Source organism: Nycticebus coucang, chromosome 21 (genome assembly GCF_027406575.1).
Source record: "Nycticebus coucang isolate mNycCou1 chromosome 21, mNycCou1.pri, whole genome shotgun sequence".
In the NCBI taxonomy this organism is placed as follows: domain Eukaryota; kingdom Metazoa; phylum Chordata; class Mammalia; order Primates; family Lorisidae; genus Nycticebus; species Nycticebus coucang.
In genome coordinates, this window is record NC_069800.1 from 42199649 (window position 1) to 42223542 (window position 23894).

Below are 23894 nucleotides of genomic sequence, written 5' to 3' on the forward strand. Positions count from 1 at the left end.
GAAATCAGACAGAGAATGATGAACTGCTAAAAAAACAGAACACAAGCTTGGGAATTTAACACAAGGCTAGCTTTTCAGACTTTCACAGAGTTGCAGAATGTTAAGTCTGGAAGAGAAAGTAGAAATCATCTAACTCTCCTCCCCAGAGAGGTGAGGTGATTTGACTTACGCTTACCCAGAGAGTGGCTGGCCTGGCTGGAACTTCCATTATACCACACTGTCCCTTGCTATTACTGTCTAAAAATATGAGTAAAATATGTGGCAATTAAGGCTACATATTTTGATAAAGTTAATTCATTATAAACAAAGAACAATGAATATCACTAGGAATTCAAATAACTTGACAAAAGATACAATTTCTGAGTTTCTCAAAAAGTTTAACATAGAGTTATTATATGACCCAGCAATTCCACTCCTAGGTATACCCCAAAGAGAACTAAAAACATATGTTCAGACAAAAACTTGTATATAAATGTTCACAGCATTTATTCACAAAAGCCAAAAAGTGGAAGTAACTCAGATGTCCATTAACGGATAAAGTGATGATGAAATGTGGTATATCCATACAATAGATTATCCACAAAAAGAAGGAATGAAACATGCTACAACATAGATGAACCTGGAGAACACTTTGCTAAGTGAAAAAATGTCAAACAAAAAAGGCTGTATATTATAGGATTCCATTTATATGAGATGCCCAAAATAGGTAAATCTATAGAGACAGAATGTAAAGTAGTGGTTTTCAGGGACTGAGGGAAAAGAGGAATAGGCATGGGATTTCTTTCCAATGTGATGAAAATGTTCTGGAATTAGAAAGTGGTAACGGGTCCATAACATTGTGAAATTACTAAAAAGCACATTTAAGGCGGTGAATTTTATGGTCTATGAACTATATCTCCATTTTTGAAAATGGAAAAATAGAATCTCTGCTTTCTAGGAGCAAAGAATCTAACTGGAGGCACTAGGACCAACATAATGAGATGCCCCAGCTTTGCCTTCCAGTAAAGGGAAGGATGACAGTGACTGTGGAAAGAGCTGAACAATGTAGGATTTAAGGACTAATTGGTTCAGTGCTACATGACAGGTGAATATCATGCAAGTTAAAGGAGGACGGAAACAACGCTTTGGTTAAAAATCTTAATGCTATTGCCAGAGTCACAGTTTTTGGTAAGGACCTATTCAGGTTGTACAGAGTAGTGATTATGAGCACAGGCTCCAGAGTCTGGCAGGTTTGGGTTCCAATCCAGGCTCCCATATCCACTGTGAAAGCCTGGGTAAATTGCCTGACTGTGGTAGGCAGAATGATAGTCTCCCAGAAGAGAGTCATGTCCTAATGCCTAGAACCTGTGAATGTCACCTTATATGGAAAGAAAGGACTTTGCAGCTGTGTTTAAGACTCTTGAGGCGAACAGCCTGGATTACCCCGGTGGGCCCTAAATACAATTCACACGCATCCTTTGAGAGCAGCAGAGGCAGATTAGACCCAGACAGCAGAGAAGGCAAACGGACCACACATAGAGGGATTAGAGTGACACAGCCACACTCCAAGGGGTAAGATTCTCCTTAGAGCCTCCAGAAGGACTGCAGCCCTACCAGCACTTTATTTTAGCCCAGTGAAACTAATTACCAGCCTAAAGTAAGAATAAAATTTCTGTTGTTTTAAACTATTAAATTTGTGTTAATCTGTTACAACTACTTTGGAAAACCAACACACTACTCTCTGAGCCTTAGTTTCCTCATCTGTAAAATGAAGACAGAAATACTACCTATCTCATCTGTAAGATTGTTGTTACGATGTTACAAGATAGCCAGGTGCAGTAGCTCATGCTTGTAATCCTAGCACTCAGAGAGGCTGAGGCGGGAGGATTGCCTGAGCTCATGGGTTCAAGACCAGCCTGAGCCAGAGTGAGACCCCCCCCCATCTCTAAAAATAGCCAGGTGTAGTGGCAGGCATCTGTAGTCACAGCTATTTGGGAGGCTTAGGCAAGGAAACACTTGAGGCCAAGAGTTTGAGGTGCTGTGAGCTATGATGAGGTAGACAAAGTGAGACTCTGTCTCAAAAAAAAATTTTTTTAAATAAAATAAAATAAAAACTAGCCAGGCATGTGACAGGCACCTGTAATTCCAGCTACTTGGGAGGCTGAGACAAGAGGATCATTTGAGCCCAGGAGCTGGAGGTTGTTGTGAGCTATGACGCCACAGTACTCTATCAAGGGCAATATAATGAGACTCTGTCTCAAAATTAAAAAAAAAAAAGATTCATATGGTGCTTGCAAAGTGCCTAACAACAAGAAAGTGCTCAATAAATGTTATCTACTACTATTGAGGAACTCCAGTTTTTGTATTAAGTCGAAATCCTCCACTTTCACATGTCATTAACTCATGCCCAGACCCTACTCCACTCAGCAAAGACAGCCATAAGATCTACTCTTCAGTTCCTAATTTATATTCATCTCTTCCAGAGCCAAGAGCTTCTGATTCAGAAGATTTAGGATGTGACCCTAGACCGTGCATTCTTAAAAAGTTTCCAGGTCATGTTGAGGCTGTGGATCTGGGGACCACTCATTGAGAATTCCTAGACTAAATTATTTCAATGTTACTTTCCAGTTTTAATGTCTAAGATTCCCCAGGAACATCCAAGAGATGTAGCACTCAAGTAATAAACACTACTGTACCCTGCTGAAATAATCTTAAAACTAAGGTTTTTCCTAAGTAAGAGTAGGAGATGAGAGGGTGACTATGAGGTACATGAGGAAGACTAGTTGAACTAAGCAGAATGAGAAATGCGAAGCAATGGTGGGAACAGGAAGAAGCTGTCCCCTTCCAACATGCTGGCCCCATTTTAATTTATCTTAATCCCACCTTTCTGCCTTTCACCAGACCCTTCCCCCTCACGCCCTCCTCTAGAAACACATCTAGGTGTCTCCTGAATTCATTTGCTGGCTTTGCTGTGCACAGTATAATACCGTCTTTGTCTCCTTGCCCAGCCCTCCAAACACAGGGTTCAGTCTCCGTGTTCCTCTACTCTTAAAAAAACACAACCAAGAAATCTCTGAAAAATAATTGTAAAATCAACTAAGGCAAATTCAGATGACGTGGAGATATTCAGACTCTACATGCTGGAAAAAAGAAACAAATTCAGAACATTGTTAACATTTTCATTAGTCTTTTCCCCCTTAATCTCTACTAGTCCTGTTGAATAGGAAGCCTTTGCTGTACTGGATTAGAAATTCTGAATAAAAGGGTTGAGAGTGCAAAGAAATGGAATGCTTCTAGATTCAAGAAAAGCTGTCCTCTTGGTCTTGGAAGTCCCTGGTAAAAACAGAAGAGATGTTTTGTGTTTTTGGTTTTTTGAAAGTATCATGGTATAGTAAAGGGAATCAGCAGACTCTATTTGGTCCTCCTTCTATTTTCTAGCTGTATGACCTTGGGGCAAAACAATTTCTGTAGACCCCCATTTCCTCACAACAGGAATGAGAGGGTGGGACAGGATCTATGAGATCTGCATCAGAAATCTTCTGGGAGAGATTTTTCTTTTCTTTTTTTTTTTTTTAATTAAATCATAGCTGTGGACATTGATGCAATTATGGGGTACAATGTGCTGGTTTTATATACAATTTGAAATACTTTCATCAAACTGGTTAACATAGCCTTCACCGCATTTTCTTATTGTGTTAAGACTTTTATATTCTACACTTAGTAGATTTAACATGAACCCTTGTAAAATGCACCATAGGTGTGGTCCCAACAATTACCCTCCCTCCCCCTCCTCTTTCCCCTACATCTTGCGCTGTAGTTGGGTTATAGCTTTCATATGTAGGTGTGGGTGCCTATAAATTGGCTTCATAGTAGGGCTGAGTACATTGGATACTTTCTTCCATTCTTGAGATACTTTCCTAAGAAGAATATGTTCCAGCTCCATCCATGTAAACATGAAAGAGTAAAGTCTCCATCTTTTTTAAGGCTGCATTAATATTCCATGGCGTACATATATCACAATTTATTAATCCATTTATGGATTGATGGGCACTTGGGCTTCTTCCATGACTTAGCAATTATGAATTGGGCTGCAATAAACATTCTGGTGCAAATATCTTTGTGATTTGAGAGATTTTTCAAAATGCACACACCTGAGCCTCTTCACAGATTGAGAACCACTGAATTAAAGCATCTGTGAGACACTCGGTCTAACAGTCTAAGATTCACGTATCTTATAAAACAGAATAAAAGTATAATTGATGAGGAAGCCAGGGGACTCATGAGGCAGCACACGGGGAGAAAAATGAACCCTTTTTCTTGAAGGGGGAGGGTGATCAAAGTTCATTCATTAAGTCAGTATTTGGCTAGTCAGTGCTAGCCAGATGCTAACAATAGAAGCAAGTACCCAGTTCATTCAACAAGTATTTGAGTGGTGACTGTTAAAACACTGTGAGGAAACCAGAAATTCCAGGATCCTCATCCCACCTAACAGCAGTCAACCTATATAAACCATGGTAAGTTCTATCTCCCAAATTTGTGCAATGTGCTATAGTGATACAGAGGAGGGAGCAGCCAGATGTGCTAACATTATTGACAAGTGCTGGGGAAAGTTTCTTCAAGGAAGTACTACCCAGCTGTGCCTTACAGTGCCATAAGCAGCATAGACAGAAAATAAGATCACATCAGAGGAAACAGCATGAACAGAAGCCTAGAGGCAAAAAAGACATGGCACCTATGGTACCAGTGAAAGTCTGGCACAAGGGGACCATGTCTGTGTATGTACATGAACTTCTTCAGGGAGAAAGAGAGGAATGGTTTGTTGAAGATTAGACTACGGAAGTAGGCTAGAGCCAGAATGTGAATTTCTCACTTTGAACAATTTGAAATTTTTAAAAATGTTGAGAGTAATGCAGTAAAAATCTATATGATCTTTCAATCAACAATTAACATGTAACATTTGCTTTACCTCTATCTGTATATCCATATACTCCCTTTTTTTCTTTTGCTAAACCCTTTGAAGGTAAGTTGCAGATATCAAAAGATTTTACCCTAAATACTTCAGCATGTATCTTCTAAGAATAAGCACATTCTCCTATATAACTATAAAGGATTCTATAAGCATTGCTAAGAAGTTGGGATTTTGTCCTGTATGTGATGAGAGCCTTCAGAGATTTCTAACAAAAGGGAGCCATGATCACAAGTGGGATTTTTTTTTTTTTTTTTTTTGAGACAGTCTCACTTTGTTGCCTTTGGTAGAGTGCTGTGTCTTCACAGCTCACAGCAACCTCAAACTTTTGGGATCAAGCAATTCTCTTGCCTCAGCCTCCCAAGTAGCTGGGACTACAGTCGCCTGCCAATATGCCGGCTACTTTTAGAGATGGGGCCTCACTCTTGCTTAGGCTGGTTTCGAACCTGTGAGCTCACTCAATCCACTTGCCTTGACCTCCCAGAGTGCTACGATTATAGGCATGAGCCAGCACGCCCAACACTGAAGTGGGTTTAGAAAGAAAATGTTTGGCAGTGTATGGGAGGAGGGTTCCTTAGAGTGGGCAATATCCAGGAATTAGTTCAGAAGCTATTTGCAATAAAGGAGAGATGATCAGTGTTATGAAGCAATGGAACAAAAGACAGGATAAAATCTGGACAGGTTTTGAGCAGAGACCTTTACAGGCCAACTGGATGCAGAGGATGAAGCAAAAGCTGAACATGAGGTAGAAGTTAAGGAAGAATAAGCTAATTTGGGGGACTTGACTGATTGTGTTAACATCAGAAGTGAGACAGGAAACAGGTTTAGGGAGCTACTTATCCATCTCTGGAGACAGGATAAAATCTGGACAGGTTTTGAGCAGAGACCTTTACAGGCCAACTGGATGCAGAGGATGAAGCAAAAGCTGAACATGAGGTAGAAGTTAAGGAAGAATAAGCTAATTTGGGGGACTTGACTGATTGTGTTAACATCAGAAGTGAGACAGGAAACAGGTTTAGGGAGCTACTTATCCATCTCTGGAGTGAAATGTACATATGCAGAAGTATTAGTGACCCCTGAATGGGAGGTTTAGAAAATGGCTTAGGCTGTGCTCAATGTAAAACAGCTCTAAGTTGTGTTATAATTATGGGGGGGAAATTATCAAAAGGAATAGGACAACCAAAGACTGGAAGCAAAAGAAACATGATATAAGTTGGAGGGGTATACTGTTCTGAATGACAGCTGAATTGAGAGTAGCAGCATGAATACTTAAGGAAGGGTGTGAGTCCCCTGCCCCTGCAGTCAGGGCTTTAAAAAATGCAATTAGGTCACTATCCCTTTCTTATACAAATTCTAGGAGGTAAACTGAAGATAACAAAAGGGATCTAATCCACTCATTCATTCACTCAAGAAACTTTTACTGAATGAGTGCCCCTCATGTACAGTGGCAAAACAAAGACAAATTAGCCCTCAGCAAATTCACAATCTATAACCGAAGGTAAAAATGGCCACAGGGATAAGTCATCAAAACAAAACAAAAAAGTATATTGTTAGGAGTTTCATTTCATGCTTCACTTAATTTCAAATACAGAAAGACTTATAACTTCTCCAGTCCACTGTGCCATTCAGGACAGGTGACTGGAGTCATCAGACTGGCATTCTGGTTGCACATGCCCGTATCACCTGATCTGTTGGGAAACTACCTAAAGCCCCTACTCCTTGAACTCCTGGTACCTCTGAAGGTGTGAGGGTAGGAAAACTGTGTAGAAAAAGGAAGGCATCTACCACAGGTACATCTTCAGCTGGACTCTGCTTAAATTCATGGGCCAAACTCAGAATGGAATTACTCGGCCTTTTGAGAATTTAGCTCTCTCCCCTAATAACTGAGTATCCATTCCGACAGTTCAGTATATTTTCTAAAACTTTCAAAAGAATGATCAATACCTGAGAACGAGCACATATTCTTATTTTCTTTTTTTTTTTTTTTTTTTTTGTAGAGACAGAGTCTCACATACCACCCTCAGGTAGAGTGCCGTGGCATCACACGGCTCACAGCAACCTCTAACTCTTGGGCTTACGCGATTCTCTTGCCTCAGCCTCCCGAGCAGCTGGGACTACAGGCGCCCACCACAACGCCCGGCTATTTTTTTGTTGCAATTTGGCCGGGGCTGGGTTTGAACCCGCCACCCTCGGCATATGGGGCCGGCGCCCCACTCACCGAGCCACAGGTGCCGCCGACATATTCTTATTTTCATGGCCTCAAACTCAAGGGATTGTTCTTTATTTACACTCAGGCCATTCATAGCCATGGCCACAAAAACTGTTCCTTTTAGCATACTTCTTTGTCTTTAAAAACAATAGCTTTGGCACTGAATTTTAATTCAGACCCAGAGATGTAAAACACAGCAAAAATTTTCCCTCATAGTAAAACAAAAGAGTTTGAAGATTTTTGTAGGAATAGAAGGGGGAAATGGGAAGGGATTACAGAAATCTGAAAGGAAATTTTCAGAAAAACTACAGCCTCCATAAAAATGTAAAGCATTTGTTAGTTGAGAAACATAAAATGCCTTTTGTGTTTTGTTTTGTTACCTTGGGTAGAGTGCTGTGGCGTCATAGCTCACAGCAACGTCAAACTCCTGGGCTCAAGTGATCCTTTTGCCTCAGCCTCCTGAGTAGCTGCGACTTACAGGCACTAGCCACCAAGCCCTGCTATTTTTTCTGTATTTGGTAGAGACAGATCTCACTTTTGCTCAGGCTAGTCTCAAGCTCCTGAACTCAAGCAATCCACCTATCTAGGCCTCCCAGAGTGCTAGGATTATAGGCATGAACTACCGCACCTGGCCTACAAGTTTTTGAAAAATTAAATAATTCCATCAAAATAAGTGAGAAAAAAACAGAAACACTGACAGCACAGGAAACAATTTCCCATTTCTTTTTCTTCCAATATTTAAGAACAACACAGCAAATAAATATTCTCAGAATAAAAAAAGTTATCTCCCTGCCCCACTTTTTGTAAGACTTATTCTGGGCCTCCAGGATTATCTTTTTTTCATTCTTTATATATTTACTGGGCACTTATTCAGCCAGCAAGCAATGATAGGCACTTTGGAGAATACAAAGAGGGATGCGGCTCAGCACCCATGATCAGTGGTTAGGGCGTCAGCCACATACACCTAGGCAGGTGGGTTGGAACCTGGCCCGGGCCTGCTAAACAACAATAACAACAACAACAAAAAAAACAGCCAGGTGTTGTGGCGGGTGCCTATAGTTCCAGGTACTTGGGAGGCTGAGGCAAGAGAATCGCTTAAGCCCAAGAGTTTGAGGTTGCTGTGAGCTGTGACGCCATAGCACTCTACTGAGGCTTTGAGACTCTGTCTCAAAAAAAAGGGGGGGATGCATGTGAAGTTTTTGAAAACTTCCAGGAATTCACCTGGAATACAGTCAACATACATGATGAATGACTATGATACAAAATGGAAACAGCAAAAGCCCAAAGAAGGGTAGATACTAATTATTAAGGAAGTTCCAACTATGAGAAACTGGTATTGGCTTCCAGTTTGGTGTGGAAGGATTTGAAGGAACTGAGGATGAGGTGTTAGGGGCAATCTATGTAAGGTGTAAGCAAAGAATGAGGAAAGACACAAGAAAAGAACAGCAAGGCATTCAGCCTGGCTGGAGGGAAGGCTATGTGAAGCAAGGATGGAATGTGATGTTCACTGAGTGCTTACTAAGTGCCAAGTACATGGACTAGCAGGTTTCACATATTTAAGGTGTAAGAAGAACCAGAGGAAATGAGTTTGGACAGGTAGTCTGGAGTGTGATCACAGAGGACCTTACAAAGCAAAACGCTGGTCTGAAAGCAAAGCAGAATTGCACAAAGGAGCCCAGCTGAGCCCACAGCTCCTCCACCTCTTCCCAGGTCCTCTGCACCACCCCATCAAGCAGCTCTACTACACAGAGAGCAGGGGACCAGCGACAGGAGATGCCTTTTTCTTTTTTTTGGCCGGGGCTGGGTTTGAACCCACCACCTCCGGCATATGGGACAGGCGCCCTACTCCTTGAGCCACAGGCGCTGCCCTACAGGAGATGCCTTTTGATTCTGAAAGTCTTGCAAGGGCAACCAGTATGCCAGGGACCACTGATAAGGATCATAATTTCTCGACTATGGCCCACCCCCACCCCTTCCCAATGCTGTCTCCATGGCTTGGAAAGCTTAAACCTGCTCACTGTGAGCCACAAGGTGGAGATGTCTGGCAGGGCAGAGCTGAGAGGAAGTCGTTTAGCTAGCCTAAGGTTACCATTAACACTTTGAGCCACTGCCTTGAGCTAATTTTTATGTTTGTTTTTTAAGTTTGGTTGAAATGTCACAAATGGAAAAATTAAGTAAAGCTCTGGGTTAGCCACAAGACTGGACACACCTGGCTGCAAACCCAGCAAAAGAAACTTACTTCATTAATAGGAGAGGCGGAGAGTGAAATTTACATCTGAAATCTGCCTGCACCAGAAGAAAGTGCTGAGGCCAAAGGCGCTGTCTGTTTTTACAGCTGTGTCGAGTCTTAGTTCTTTACTCTTACCAACACTCAGGAGTGCGGCAAGAGCCCAAGGAAAAATGGTCTCCAACCTCTTTTCAGCTGCAACTTAGCTCACAAAGGTTTTTAAGAAGCAGTTAATGAAATAAAACAAGACCAGATGAGGTGATATAATGAACTTTATTTCCACAGCTAATTTATATGTTTAAATCCCAAATAATGTTTTTTTTAGTCAGAATACTCTAAATTATTGATGTGATTTTTGTAACCTCAAATTTAACACTTGCTTTTTGTACCAGCTTCAACAGTGACATGTGAGTCTGCCCCATTTTTCATAATAGTTGGGCTCAAAAAAGCTGGTAAAAAGCAAATTTTTGTAAAATGAAAATTTTCCCACCAAAGGAGACTGGAATTCTAATTTCAAAGAAGTTCTTAGCGCAAATTTCTCATTCATCATTAACTCGAAAGTGGCTCTCTCAGTTCTGGATCTTCCACACACCAATCCACTCAAAGTAATGGCCTCTAAGTCTCTGGCATGAGAAGAATTGCTACCACATTGATTGGTTTTATAAATTTAACTTTTTATATGAGTTTTCTTACAGAGGTACACCTGGGATGCCAAATAACACAGTGATAGATTTGCAAATTACCACCTTCAAATCATGGGTTTTCAAAGCTGAAAAGAAACTTGGAGATCCCGCAGTTCCCCCCTCAAGCCCTTTTTTTTTTTTTTTTTGAAGGATCAAGGGCACTTTATTGTAGAGATGATACAGCTCGGGAAAGCCCTTTTTTTTTTTTTTTGCAGTTTTTGGCCGGGGCTGGGTTCGAACCCGCCACCTCCGGCATATGGGGCCAGCACCCTCCTCCTTTGAGCCACAGGCGCCACACTCAAGCCCATTTTTTATGAAGAAACTGAACAGAAGAGAAAAAAATTGCCTACCAGGGAGAGAACCAGGCGAGACTGGCTCCATACTGCCTACTAATTTTCTCCAGCCACACGCCCCTTTTCCTTAGATTGTACACTCACAGAAGACTGATATCCCCTCTATACATACACATTTCCATGCACATACTCACAGCTTAGTGACTGTGCAATTTTCTTGCCTAAATAAAGGTGTCTGTTTATACCATGAGGTTAGAAAGGGAAGATCAATAGATCAATAGAAAAGCAATAATAGTAATTCTCTAACTCTTCCAAATCTATTATTTTTAAATTGCCATCTTTCATTTGTAGACTTTGTAACTAAAGCAAAACTTGGGCATTTCTCTTCATGAAGACAATTTAAGAACCTTGTGACTGGGGTGTTTTCCCATTTTTGAACGTAAGTTTTTAAAAAAAGAGCTTGTACTAGGGGATCACTTTAAATATTGCTATGCAAAGCATGGTTGCCCCGCATCCCACCTTGTACCGTTGAAAGCACTGGCATTACCTGGAAACTTTTTAGAAATGTAGATTCTACGGCCTCACCCCTGAAAGCAACTGAATTAGAATCTGTAACAAAATCTTCAGGTAAACTATAGGCACATTAAAGTTTCAGAAGCACTGATCTAAATAAAATACTTCCTGAGCCAGGAACAGTGCCACACCTGTAATCCTAGCAACTTGGGAGGCTGAGGCAGGAGAATCACTTGAAGCCAGGGGTTTGAGGCTGCAGTGAGCCATGATTGTGCCACTGCACTCCAGCCTGGGCAACAGAATGATACCACCCCAAACAAAACAAAACACTTCCTTATAGATAGCACCCCATTTACAGCAATCAAGATATGAAAAAAATAGCTGGATAAAATGAGAGAGGAGGCCAGGTGTGATAGTTCATGCCTGTAATCCTAGCACTTTGGGAGGCTGAGGCAGGAGGATTGCTTGAGGCCAGGAGACCAAGACTAGCCTCAGCAAGAGCAAGATCTCATTTCTGTAAAAAATAGAAAAATTAACTGTATGTGTGGCACATACCTATAATCCCAGCTACTTGGGAGGCTAAGGCAGGATCATTTGAACCCAGGAGTTTTGAGGTTGCAGTGAGGTAGGATGAGGCCACTATACTTTAGCCTGGATGACAGAGTGAGACTCTGTCTCCAAAAAATAAAAAAATTAAAATAAATAAAAAATAAAAATGAGGAAAGGAAAAAACTAATTCCTATGAGAATGCACTGATGTATACCTGGACCACAGAATAATAAATTAGTATGATTTATTTGATAAGTTAGCTTTAAAACAAAATTCTAGTAGCTGAAGTTCAATTTAGTCATTCATGTGATATTTATTCATTCAATGTTCACTGTATAAACAAAGATCTAAAAAAGACAGTTTCCTGCTCTTATAAAACTTAATTACATAGAAGGGCTATTGCATACCAAGTAACATAGGAGAAGGCTCAAAGTGTTGAGTATTGTAAAGAGATATGCAGGGCCCAGAAGGAAATTCACTGGGGGAGGTGAACAACTAAAATGTTCTGTGGTCCAGGAGTCAGCAACCTATGGCTCATTAGGCTATTCAGAATGGGAACAGTTGTGGCCCACAACTGTTCTAGTGGCCCAACTTCCATCAGAGTTTCGTCAACAGTGATAAGTAAAACAGGTTCACTAATAGAAGAGCTGCTGCATAACTGCCTGGCAATCAGACAATCTTTCACAGACCAGGGGATATCACTGGTCGTCATTAAAAGGGATGATTTGAGACTGCCAGTATCAGCTTATGTCTACCATGTGCTGCCACAAAGCTGTGTAATAAGTACTCATGGGCAAGTGGGGACATTCAGCTGGATAAAAAGCTTAAAGGCTGCTGATCTCATGCTGGGCAGCTGTGGTATTGTGAAATATATATTTAGTCTTCCACCTGTTTCCTGGAGTATGACTCTGAAAATCCTTAGAATCTCCAAAGTGATGTTTTTTGTATGCTAATAAGTTGACTGACTGTAGTAGGTTCAGGACAGAGACTGGTCCCCAGAAGTTCAAGGCAGGTTGAGAGGGTTGAAACTTCCAGCTCCAACCACTAATGTCCAAGAAGGGGAAAGGAGCTAAAGGTTAAGTCAATTGCCAATGGCCAAAAATTTAATCAATCATGTCTCTATTACAGTGGTTTTCAACCTTCCTAATGCCGTAATGTATTATTATTTTTTTTTTTTGTAGAGACAGAGTCTCACTGTACCGCCCTTGGGTAGAGTGCCGTGGCGTCACACGGCTCACAGCAACCTCCAACTCCTGGGCTTAGGCGATTCTCTTGCCTCAGCCTCCCGAGCAGCTGGGACTACAGGCGCCCGCCACAACGCCCGGCTATTTTTTTGTTGCAGTTTGGCCGGGGCTGGGTTTGAACCCGCCACCCTCGGCATATGGGGCCGGCGCCCTACTCACTGAGCCACAGGCGCCGCCCGCCATAATGTATTTTCATTGTTAAAAATGGGTCGGGACCCACAGGTTGAGAACTGCTGCTCTATAACAAAGCATCCATAAAAAACAAAAAGGAGTGGGTCCAGAGAGCTTCCAGATAGCTGAACAAGTGGAAGTTCCAAGGATGGTGCTCTGAACCTTTTCCCAAATGCCTTCCCCTATGCATCTCTCTGTCTGTATCCTTTATATTATCCTTTATAATAAATTAATAAACTTCAGTGTTTCCCTGAATTCTGTGAGCTGCACTAGCAAAATTAATTGAACCCAAGGAGGAAGTTGTGGGAACCCCAATTTATAGTCAGTTGGTCAGAAGCAGAGGTGAAATAACTTAGAGCTTGTGATGAGAACCAGAAATGGGGAATATTCCTGCAGATGGAGCCCTGAACTTGTGAAATCTGACACTATTTCCAGGTAGACAGTGATAGAATTGAACTGATATGAAGGACACCCAGTGGGTGTCCACTGCAGAATTCATTGCTTGCTTGGTGTCTGAGTACAAAACCCCATATATCTGGTCATAGAAATATTCTATGTTGTCATTGAATGAGAAAATACAAAAACCACCTTCCCCCCTTCACCCTGTATTACATAGCAGCTAACATAGCAGGAAAGAATGACAACCAAAAAATTGAAAATGTAAGTAAAGAAGACAATTAACAAAGAGAGCTGAATACTGAATCCAAAAGAGAAGATGATGATGACAGCAGCTAAAACTTGGATATATGCAGTCATCTTAGAATGAACAGAAATACCAATGGTCTACTGTCCTGGGGGAAGGCATGTAAATATCAATGAAGACACCTAAAGGCAAACTCATGTTCACCGTGCTTCCTTATACAAGCAGTTCCTTCAAACACATGAGAATTTGAAAAATCTTCAACCCAGATTCCCAGTAGGCAACCATAATCTCCATGATATAGTCTCAAAGACTATAATTTTACACATAGAGTAAGCACATGATAACAACAGACAGCATCAGAGTGTTTGAAAATAATTACAAATTATTTATCTTTATTTGTAAAGATAAATATCTTTCTTTTATTTATAAAGATAAATATCTATCTTTTATTTATCTATTTAAAGATAAATATCTATCTTTTATTTATAAAGATAAATAAAAGTAGAACACAGTTGAAGATTTCCCATTTAACTCCCACATTGCATGGAAAGATCTCCAAAACATATTGTTGAGTGAAAAACAAAGTTGTGCATAAAAACATAAAGAATGACACGAGGCTCGGTACCTGCAGCTCAGCAGCTAGGGTGCCAGCCACATACATGGAAGCTGGTGGACTCGAATCCAGCCTTGCCTGCCAAACAACAATGACAACTATAGCCAAAAAATAGTCGGGCATTATAGCGGGCACCTATAGTCCCAGCTACTTGTGAGGCTGAGGCAAGAGAATCACTTAAGCCCAAGAGTTGGAGGTTGCTGTGAGCTGTGACGCCACAGTACTCTAGAGGGCAACATAGTGGGACTCTATCTCCAAAAAAAAAAAGAAAAAGAAAAAGAATGACATCATACATAATAACACACAAACCTAATATTACATATTTCATACAGATAACAGAGGAAAAAGACTTAAAAGATATACATGCCAAACTGGAAACAGTGGTTACTTCTTGATAAATAGCCAGGATTGAGAATGATGATTAAAGGAATTTCACACTCAATTACAACATTTTGAATTTTTTAAATGTATAGATATGTAAAAGAAAAACATAGCCAATATATATATATGTTTTATTTTTATTTTTTTGAGACAGAACCTCAAGTTGTCACTCTGAGTAGAGTGGCATGGCCTCACAGCTCACAGCAACTTCAAACGCCTGGGCTTAAGTGATTCTCTTGCCTCAGCCTCCCAAGTAGCTGGGACTACAGGCACCCACCACAATGCCTGGCTATTTTTTGGTCGTAGTTGTCATTGTTTGGCAGGCCCGCGCTGGATTCAAACCCACCAGCTCTGGTGTATGTGGCTGGCGCCTTAGCTGCTTGAGCTACAGGCACCACCATCCAATATATTTTAGGGGAAAAAGTCAACATGCTGAATAGTGTGTATAGTATAACCCCATTTGTTTAACTATATTATGTTAAAATAATAAATATTTATACATTTGTACTGATATTAAAAACAACTAGAAGGGGCCAGCACCATGGCTCATGCTTGTAAGCCTAGCACTTTAGGAGGCCAACTTGGGAGGATTGCTTGAGGCCAGGAGTTTGAAACCTGCCCAGTGCAGGCCCATGCCAGGTCCTTCCATCAGGACTAATCCATAGAAGGACTAGTTCAATTGGTGTCAAAGGCATAGTATCCCTAAACTGAATTTTTGATTCTCTCATTCTCCAAATCCATCCCTCCTATCACCAAGATTTGGGCTTTATATTCCCATCTCCACATACAAAATGTCCTCACCACTAACAAATAAATCACAATATGTACACTTAATGTGTACAAAAACAGTAAGTATTTATGGCATATCGGCTCCATAGAGGTAGAAAAGATGACTCTAACACCACTGTCACTTGACATTAGGCGACATTTTACAAAAATCTAAAAGAGCATTCTAGAACAGATAAAACCTCAAACTCATATGAGGCAATCCCTCACTGGAGTTGTCCAGGATGAGAATCTGATAGCACTCACTTACCCCCATGACTCTGCCACGCTGCTCAACGTCCTCCCACATAAAATGAACTATGATACGACACATGTATTTCCCACTCCGGCCTTCCTGCTTCATTCGGACTAGACACATCCTGGGTGGGAAGAAGAAACACAGAGTCACTGGCTGTGTGCATTTTTCACATCACACATGTCTATCTGAAGGCCTGCTCATCTAAAAGTGATTTTAGCAAATGGCACCAACCAAATTGAAAAACTGGAACTGACTTTATTTTGTAAAAACTAAAACTTTTCAAGGCATGATATAGATATTACAAAGCATAAAAGTCTTAAGTGTATGGCTTAATAAATTTTTACATTTTATATACACGCCCATATAAGTACCACCCAGATCAAGATATACATTACTTATAATAGCACTCTGGAGGCGGAGGTGGGAGAATAGCTTGTGCTTGAGATGAGCCTAAGCAAGAGCAAGATCCCGTCTGTAGTAAAAATTCATAAAAGAGCAGGGCATAGTGCTACATCCCTGTAGTCCTGGTTACTCAGAAGGCTGAGGCAAGAGGATTACTTGAGCCCAAGAGTTTGAGGCTGCAGTAAGCTTAAATAAGTTTTGATGCCACTGCACTCCAGCCTGTGGGCAAAAGAAGAAGACTGTGTCTCAAAAAAAAACAAAAAAATACCTCAGAAGTCTCCCTCATACATAGGAGGAACCACATTTAATTGTTAGAAGATAAGCAAGTCTGGCTCGGCACCTGTGGCTCAAGCAGCTAGGGTGCCAGCCACACACACCTGAGCTGGCGGGTTCGAATCCAGCCCAGGCCCGCCAAACAACAATGATGGCTGCAACCAAAATATAGCCAGGCGTTGTGGTGGGTGCCTGTAGTCCCAGCTACTTGGGAGGTGGAGGCAGGAGAATCGCTTGAGCCCAGGAGTTGGAGGTTGCTGTGAGCTGTGATGCCAAGGCACTCTACTCAGGGTGACAGCTTAAGGCTCTGTCTCAAAAAAAAAGAAGATAAGCAAGTCCATGGATGGCACCTGTGGCTCAGTGGGTAGGGCACTGGCCCCATACACCAAGGCTGGCAGGTTCGAATCCAGCCTGGGCCAGCTAAGCAACAATGACAACTGCAACAAAAAAATAGCCAGGTGTGGTGGGCACCTGTAGTCCCAACTACTCAGGAGGCTGACGCAAGAGAATTGCTTAAGCCCAAGAGTTTGAGGTTGCTGTGAGCTGTGATGCTACGGCACCCTACCGAAGGCAACATAGTGAGACTATGTCTCAAAAAAAAAAAAAAAAAAGAACATAAGCAAGTCCAAATCTTTCAATTTACTGATGAAAATAGAAGTCAGAAAGAAGGAAAGTAATTTGCTACACCACAAAGTAGTCTATAAAACTAGGTATAGAACTTTGGTGTCCAGTACAGTAGCCATTAGCTAACCGTGGGCTATTGAGCACTTTAAATATGTCTAGTCCAAATTGAGATGATTACAAAGATTTAGTTCAGGGGCGGCACCTGTGGCTCAGTCGGTAGGGCGCCGGCCCCATATACCGAGGGTGGCGGGTTCAAACCCAGCCCCGGCCAAACTGCAACCAAAAAATAGCCGGGCGTTGTGGCGGGCGCCTGTGGTCCCAGCTACTCGGGAGGCTGAGGCAAGAGAATCGCTTAAGCCCAGGAGTTGGAGGTTGCTGTGAGCTGTGTGAGGCCACGGCACTCTACCGAGGGCCATAAAGTGAGACTCTGTCTCTACAAAAAAAAAAAAAGATTTAGTTCAAGAAGAAAAAGGATATAAAATATCAATTTTTTTTTTTGAGACAGTTTCACTTTGTCACCCTCAGTAGAGTGCTGTGGCATCATCATAATTCACAGTAACCTTAGTCTCTTGGGCTCAAGCAATCCTCTTGCCTCAGCCTCCCAAGTAGCTGGGACTACAAATGTGTGCCAAGACAGCTGGCTAGTTTTTCTATTTTTCTTTCTTTCTTTTTTTTTTTTTTCTAGTAGAGACAGAATCTCACTCTTGCTCAGGCTGGTCTCGAATTCCTAAACTCAAGCAATCCACTGTCCTGGGTCTCCCAGCATGCTAACATTATAGGCATTACATTACACCTGGCTAATTTTTTACAATGCTTTGATATTGAAATAATATTTCAGATATATTGGATTAAATAAAATGTATTATTAAGATTCATTTCACTTGGCTCAGCACCCACAGCACAGTGGTTATGGTGCCAGCCACCTACACCGAGGCTGGTGGGTTCTAATCCAGCCTGGGCCAGCTAAGCAACAATGACAACTGCAACAGAAAAACAGCTGGGCATTGTGGCAGGCGCCTGTAGTCCCAGCTACTTGGGAGGCTGAGGCAAGAGAATCGCTTAAGCACAAGAGTTTGAGGTTGGTGTGAGCTGTGATGCCACAGCACTCTACCCAAGGTGACGTAGTGAGACTGTCTCAAAAAAAAAAAAAAAAAAAAATTTTTTTTTTCTTTTGTTCATTTTACTTGAAAAATACAGATGCTAGAATATTTTAAATTACATATATGACTTGCATGATGTATCTGTTGGACAATACTTGTCCAGAACACAGATCACAAAAACGTAGTACAATTACATTTGTGTAATTATCATTATTTCCCCTACTAGAAAATGTAAGTATCAGAGAAGGCAAACATTAAGCCTGGGTTTTGTCAAAATTTTATTCCCAAGGGTTAATTGGTAGGCACTCAATATATATCTGCCAAATAAATAAATAAATGTCCCAGGGCCAAGTTTAGGGCCCTTTCCCCTATACACATTACTCTATTCAGTCCAGAGGGCTCTCCACTCAAGATCTCATGTAAGAATAAAGCCAGGTGCAGTGGCACCCACCTATAGTCCTAGCTACTCAGAAGAGAGATGCAGGAGGATCACTTGAGCGTAGGAGTTCAAATCCAACCTTGGCAACGTGGTTAGACCCCCATCTCTAAAAAAAATACTAATAAATAGAATAAAGACTATAAAAATTATATTTTATGAATTAATAAATATATTAAATTATATATAAGAATAGGGGCAAGGTCACCAATTTTTAAACTAATCTCATTAGTTCCTACTCTCATTCTTGTAACCACACTTATTCCTATTATCTCACTTTAATTAAATAGTTATTAAACTACTACAATAGGACTACTCACCTAAAAGACAATTGGTGGTGTATTACAGAATATTAGACCTAAACTGGCAATTCTATCTCCATACATATCCTGCCCGTTAAAATCTACCAGCAATAGCATGGTACAGCAAAATGACTACAGCCTGGCCTGCCTTAACATCTCTGTTAATGACTAAGATGGAGAAAAGAAAACAAAACTTACCAAATTTGCAGATGATAAGAAGCTGAGCAGGAGAACAAATATTCTGGATGACCCATCCATAAACCAAAAACACTTCAAAAAGCTTTTTCAATAGGTTGATTCTAACAAGATGAATCTGAACAGAATTAAACTTAAGGTCCTGCACTTGGGTCTAAAAGAAGAACTGTACAGGTACAAGGTAGATGAGATGAGTCATGCCTACCTATGTGTAGAAAAGTCTTACAGGTTTAAGCTGACAGCATATGCTGAATCAGAGTCAAAAGGATAATAATGATGCCTCCCAAATTAATGTGATTTTAAATATAGTAACAAAAAGCTATCTTCAATGTATAAAGTGAGACTTTTCTTCTACTAAACACAGATCAGAATCTACTTGGAATACTGTTCATAGTTGTGAATATTATATTTTAAGAGGCAAGAAGAAGAGACGAAAGACCAGAAAATATTTAACCTGGAGAGAAACAGAATTGCCTTAAATACTATAGAAAAATGATTAGACGGTTTATTCAAGAGTTAGAACCAATGGGCAGACCACAAGGGGAAAAGGTTTACTCAAATTGAACAACAAAAGCAACAACTGTCTAACAGGGGAGCGCCTAAAGATTTGAATGATGGAATAAATGACCTCAAAAAGCAGAGAATTTGCCTGTGTCTGAGAGGTGAATAAATGCTTGGTGGGAACTCAGCTGACAGCAATGAGATCTCTAGTGAGATCAGATGATGTTGCGATTCTAAATCTGTAACCTCTGAACTCCATTAGTGCCTAAGAAATAACACTTTATGAAAACAATGAAATGGCTCAGAGAAAAAGATTTGGCTACTTTATGTGATATAGGGTATATTCCAAGGCAGAAACGAACTGGGAAAGTTTCAACAGTCCTTTTTCATAAGACTTTTCTAAAAGTCAATCAAATCACTCATGTCAGCCGTCTCACCTAAGAGAAGCTGTGTGTTTTGATGCTTAAGTGTCGTCAGAGGCTAATTCATCACCAGCAATAATGAGGTAATGGAATTCTTCATTTATTTGAAAATTCTGTAGTTTGTTAATACACCTGCCCTCTAAGGTTTAAAAGGTACAGATTTTCTCAGACCATAAACTTTCTATCAACATGGGGTGAGGTGTTTTTTGTTCTATAGCACAGCTTATTCTATAAACCTTACAGATGACAGTCAGTTCAAATGGTTATCTAACCGAAAAAATAAAGCAAAATGAAGACATTTTCAAGATGGTGACTAACAATTCACTCAATGAACATAAACTAAGCTCCTTATGGTGGGATGCTAGGAAGATTAGAGTGATGGCTAAAACTAGAACCTAGCTTTCAAGGACCAGTTAAGACTCTAGGGGAGATAAAATACGTCACATACAAACGGTCTCCCAAGAGAAAAAAGTATGATGGAGTTTGAGAAGATTACTTTTGGCTGAGTAGAATAGAGAAGCTTCATGGAAAACAAAACATTATATATGGGGCTTGCAAAGATGAGCTTGAAATTGGACAAGCAGAGGCAAAAGACAAAGGGAATTTCTAGCATATGGAACATTATAGCAAAGACAGGACCATGGAAGATTTTGGCATGTTAAGGTAACAACAAACACCCAAATTTTGGGGTGGGCAGAGTTTAGGAAGTAGAAAAATGAAGCCAGAAAAATCATGAAAGCATATCATGAAATGATATGCTAAGAAAAAGTCTGGACTTTACTCAGTAGTCCTATAAAATTATAACGGAGCTGAAAAATTCCTATTGCTTAGAGAATTTTTTTTTTTTTAAGACAGAGTCTCACTATGCTGTCCTTGGAAGAATGCTGTGGCTTCATAGCTCACAGCAACCTCAAACTCCTGGGCTCAAGCAAGTCTCTGGTCTCAGCCTCCCAAGTAGCTGGGACTACAGGCCTCTGCCACAACGCCTGGCAATTTTTAAAAATGGGGTCTTACTCTTGCTCAGGCTGGTCTCAAACTCCTGAGCTCAAGCAATCTGTCCATCTCAGCCTCCCAAAGTGCTAGGGTTACAGGCATGAGCCACAGTGCCCGGCCCCACTTAGTGACATCTTGATGATCCTGACCCTGGGCAGGCCTAGGTTAATGTGGATATTTGTGTCTTAGTTTTTTTTTTATTATATTATTATTATTATTTGTTGTTGTTATAGTTTGGCTGGGGCTGGGGCTTGAACCTGCCACCCTCAGCATATGGGGCCGGCGCCCTACTCCCTGAGCCACAGGTGCCACCCTGTGTCTTAGTTTTTAACAAAAAAGTTTAAAAAGTAAAAAAAAATAATTTAAAACTAGAAAAAAGTTTACAGAATAAGGATTAAAGAAAATATTTTTGTATAGCTGTATAATATTTTACACTAAGTGTTATCACAAAAGGCCAAAAAGTTTTGAAAAATTGTAACATTTATAAAGTAAAAAAGTTAGTAACCTAGCACTAATTTAATATAAAAGAAAGAAAAACATTTATACATTTACTGTAGTGTATAGTGATTTCCTAGGCCTTCATACTCATCCACCACACACTGACTCACCCAGGACAACTTCCAGTCCTGCAAACTCCATTCAGGTAAGTGCCCTATATTGGTATACCGTTTTTCTATCTTTTATGCCATATTTTTACTGTATCTTTTCTATTTTTCGATATACAAATACTTACATTGTGTTACAACTGCCCATGGTATTCAGTACAATAACATGCTGTACAGATTTATAACCTAGGAATATTCTAGGTATGTAGTAGGCTGTAGTACACTCTACAATGTTTGTGCAATTAGAATTGCCTAACACTGCTTTTTCTCAGAACCCATCCTGTGCTGGGCACAATGGCTCATGCCTATAATCTTAGCACTCTGGGAGGGTGAGGCAGCTAGATTGCTTGAACTCAGGAGCTAAGATCAACCTGAGCAAGAGCAAGATCCTGTCTCCACTAAAATAGAAAAACTAGCTGGGCATTGTGGCTGGTGCCTGTAATCTCAGCTACTCAGGAGGCTGAGGCCAGAAGATCACTTGAACCCAAGAGTTTGAGGTTGCTGTGAGCTATAATGCCCTGACACTCTAACCAGAGTAACAGAGTGAGATTCTGACTCAGAAAAGAAAAAAAAAGAAAGAAAGAAAGAAATGTATTCCATCATTAAGCAGCAAATGACTAGATGTACATTAGTAGAACTATAGTACTCAGAATAATCTGATCCAGAAATATACACTAAAGGTTGCACCTGTCTTTTGAGAGACATGCAACCAGTAAAGTTAGTTATAACCTACTTAATGTACAACGAAACCAATTTTACCCTAGGCTAACTGACATATTAAATGAGTTACATTCCTATGGCATATTTCTGGCCACAAATCATCACCAAACTTCTGAATAAAGACCCAAAACACTTCTAATATTAAATACTGAAATAAATGTGAGCTATACACACCTTTAAGAAAGATTAATAAAAACAAGTGAGATAATTATTTACCCACTTATTCCAGTTCAGGGTTGCAGGTGTCTGGAGCCTACCCCAGCAGCTCAGGCCACAAGGCAGGGACTAGTGCTGGATGGGACTCACACATATACCCACACTCATTCCAACTAGAACAATTTAGCCAGACCAATTCACCTAACATGCACACCTTTGGGATGTGAGAGGAAACCGGAGGATCCAGAAAAAACCCACAGACGGGGAGAATATGCAAACTCCACCCAGACAGTGGTCCCAGATGGGAATCAATTATTTTTCTCATCAACATTATAATGAAACAACATTATTCAAAGACCTACTGCATAAAGCTCAACAGCAAATGTCATCACACGTAATGAAGGTTATAAAACCAAACCAAAGAATAGTATTCCTATCAAGAAGAAGTATACTGAAGAGTCCTATGAGTTCTACTAGGTAAATAAGATTCGGATCCATAGGCCTGTGAAGTAAAGGCTCAACATTTGGTGAAGTAAAGGCTCAACTACTTTTTGCCTTGAACTTGTGAATCATATTGTCAAGGTAGGTAAGGACAGAAAAGTATTCCTGTTGTATAGAACTTTTGTGCTTATCCTCTTTAAGGGAAAAGCACAGCTGAAGGCTACCCACATCTAAGACAGCCAGCTCCCTAGAATGTCCAGATAAGCAGCTGAATGCCAATTTTTAGACCACCTGACCTTGAAGTCTATCATATTCAGTCTACTCCTTTCTTTGTTTAATAATTGTTTTGAGGCTCGGTGCCTGTAGCTCAAGTGGCTAAGGCGCCAGCCACATACACCAGAGCTGGCAGGTTCAAATCTACCCTGGGCCTGCCAAATGACAATGACAACTACAACCAAAAAATAGCCAGGCATTGTGGTGGGTGCCTGTAGTCCCAGATACTTGGGAGGCTAAAGCAAGAGAATCGCTTAAGCCTAGGAGTCAGAGGTTGCTGTGAGCTGTGATGCCACAACACTCTACCCAGGGTGATAGCTTGAGGCTCTGTCTCAAAAAAATAAATAAATAGGGCAGCACCTGTGGCTCAGTGAGTAGGGCGCAGAACCCAAATACTGAGGGTGGCAGGTTCAAACCCAGCCCCGGCCAAACTGCAGCAAAAAAATAGCTGGGTGTTATGGCAGGCACCTGTAGTCCCAGCTACTTGGGAGGCTGAGGCAGGAGAATCACCTAGGCCCAAGAGCTGGAGGTTACTATGAGCTGTGACGCCACAGCACTCTACTGAGGGCGACAAAGTGAGACTCTGTTTCTAAAAAATAATAATAAAAATAAAGAAATAAAAATAATTGTTTTTAATAGTAATACAGACACACAGTTATCAAAACTAAGTCTCATTCCTACCTTCATTCCTCAGCCAACCAGCTTCTCCCCCTACAGGAGACCACAGTTACTAGTGTCCTAAGAATCCTTTTAGACATAATCTACATACATACAAGTTAATTCTTTTTACATAAATGGTAGCTTTTCTTTCCCTTTTTTTACATTCTTCACACCCTATTCTTACATTAAGAAAATACTTTCTCTGCTATGAAAAGGATGAAAGCAAAGAAATCTCAACTCAACTCTATTTCGTATACAGATACCACAGTTATCCCAGTGAAATCTTTTTTAGACAC

General features: G+C 40.7%; 1 protein-coding gene across 7 annotated transcripts in view; it reads right to left on the bottom strand.

The window, feature by feature from the left end:
• LOC128573898 (ubiquinol-cytochrome-c reductase complex assembly factor 1) overlaps window positions 1-23894 on the bottom strand; it is a 123970-nt gene that overhangs the window by 36560 nt on the left and 63516 nt on the right. For all 7 annotated transcript variants that reach the window (XM_053574416.1, XM_053574418.1, XM_053574417.1 and 4 more), the window contains one exon: window positions 15508-15616. In XM_053574416.1, the coding sequence (XP_053430391.1) occupies window positions 15508-15616 (109 nt within the window). The remainder of the gene's footprint in view (window positions 1-15507; window positions 15617-23894) is intronic.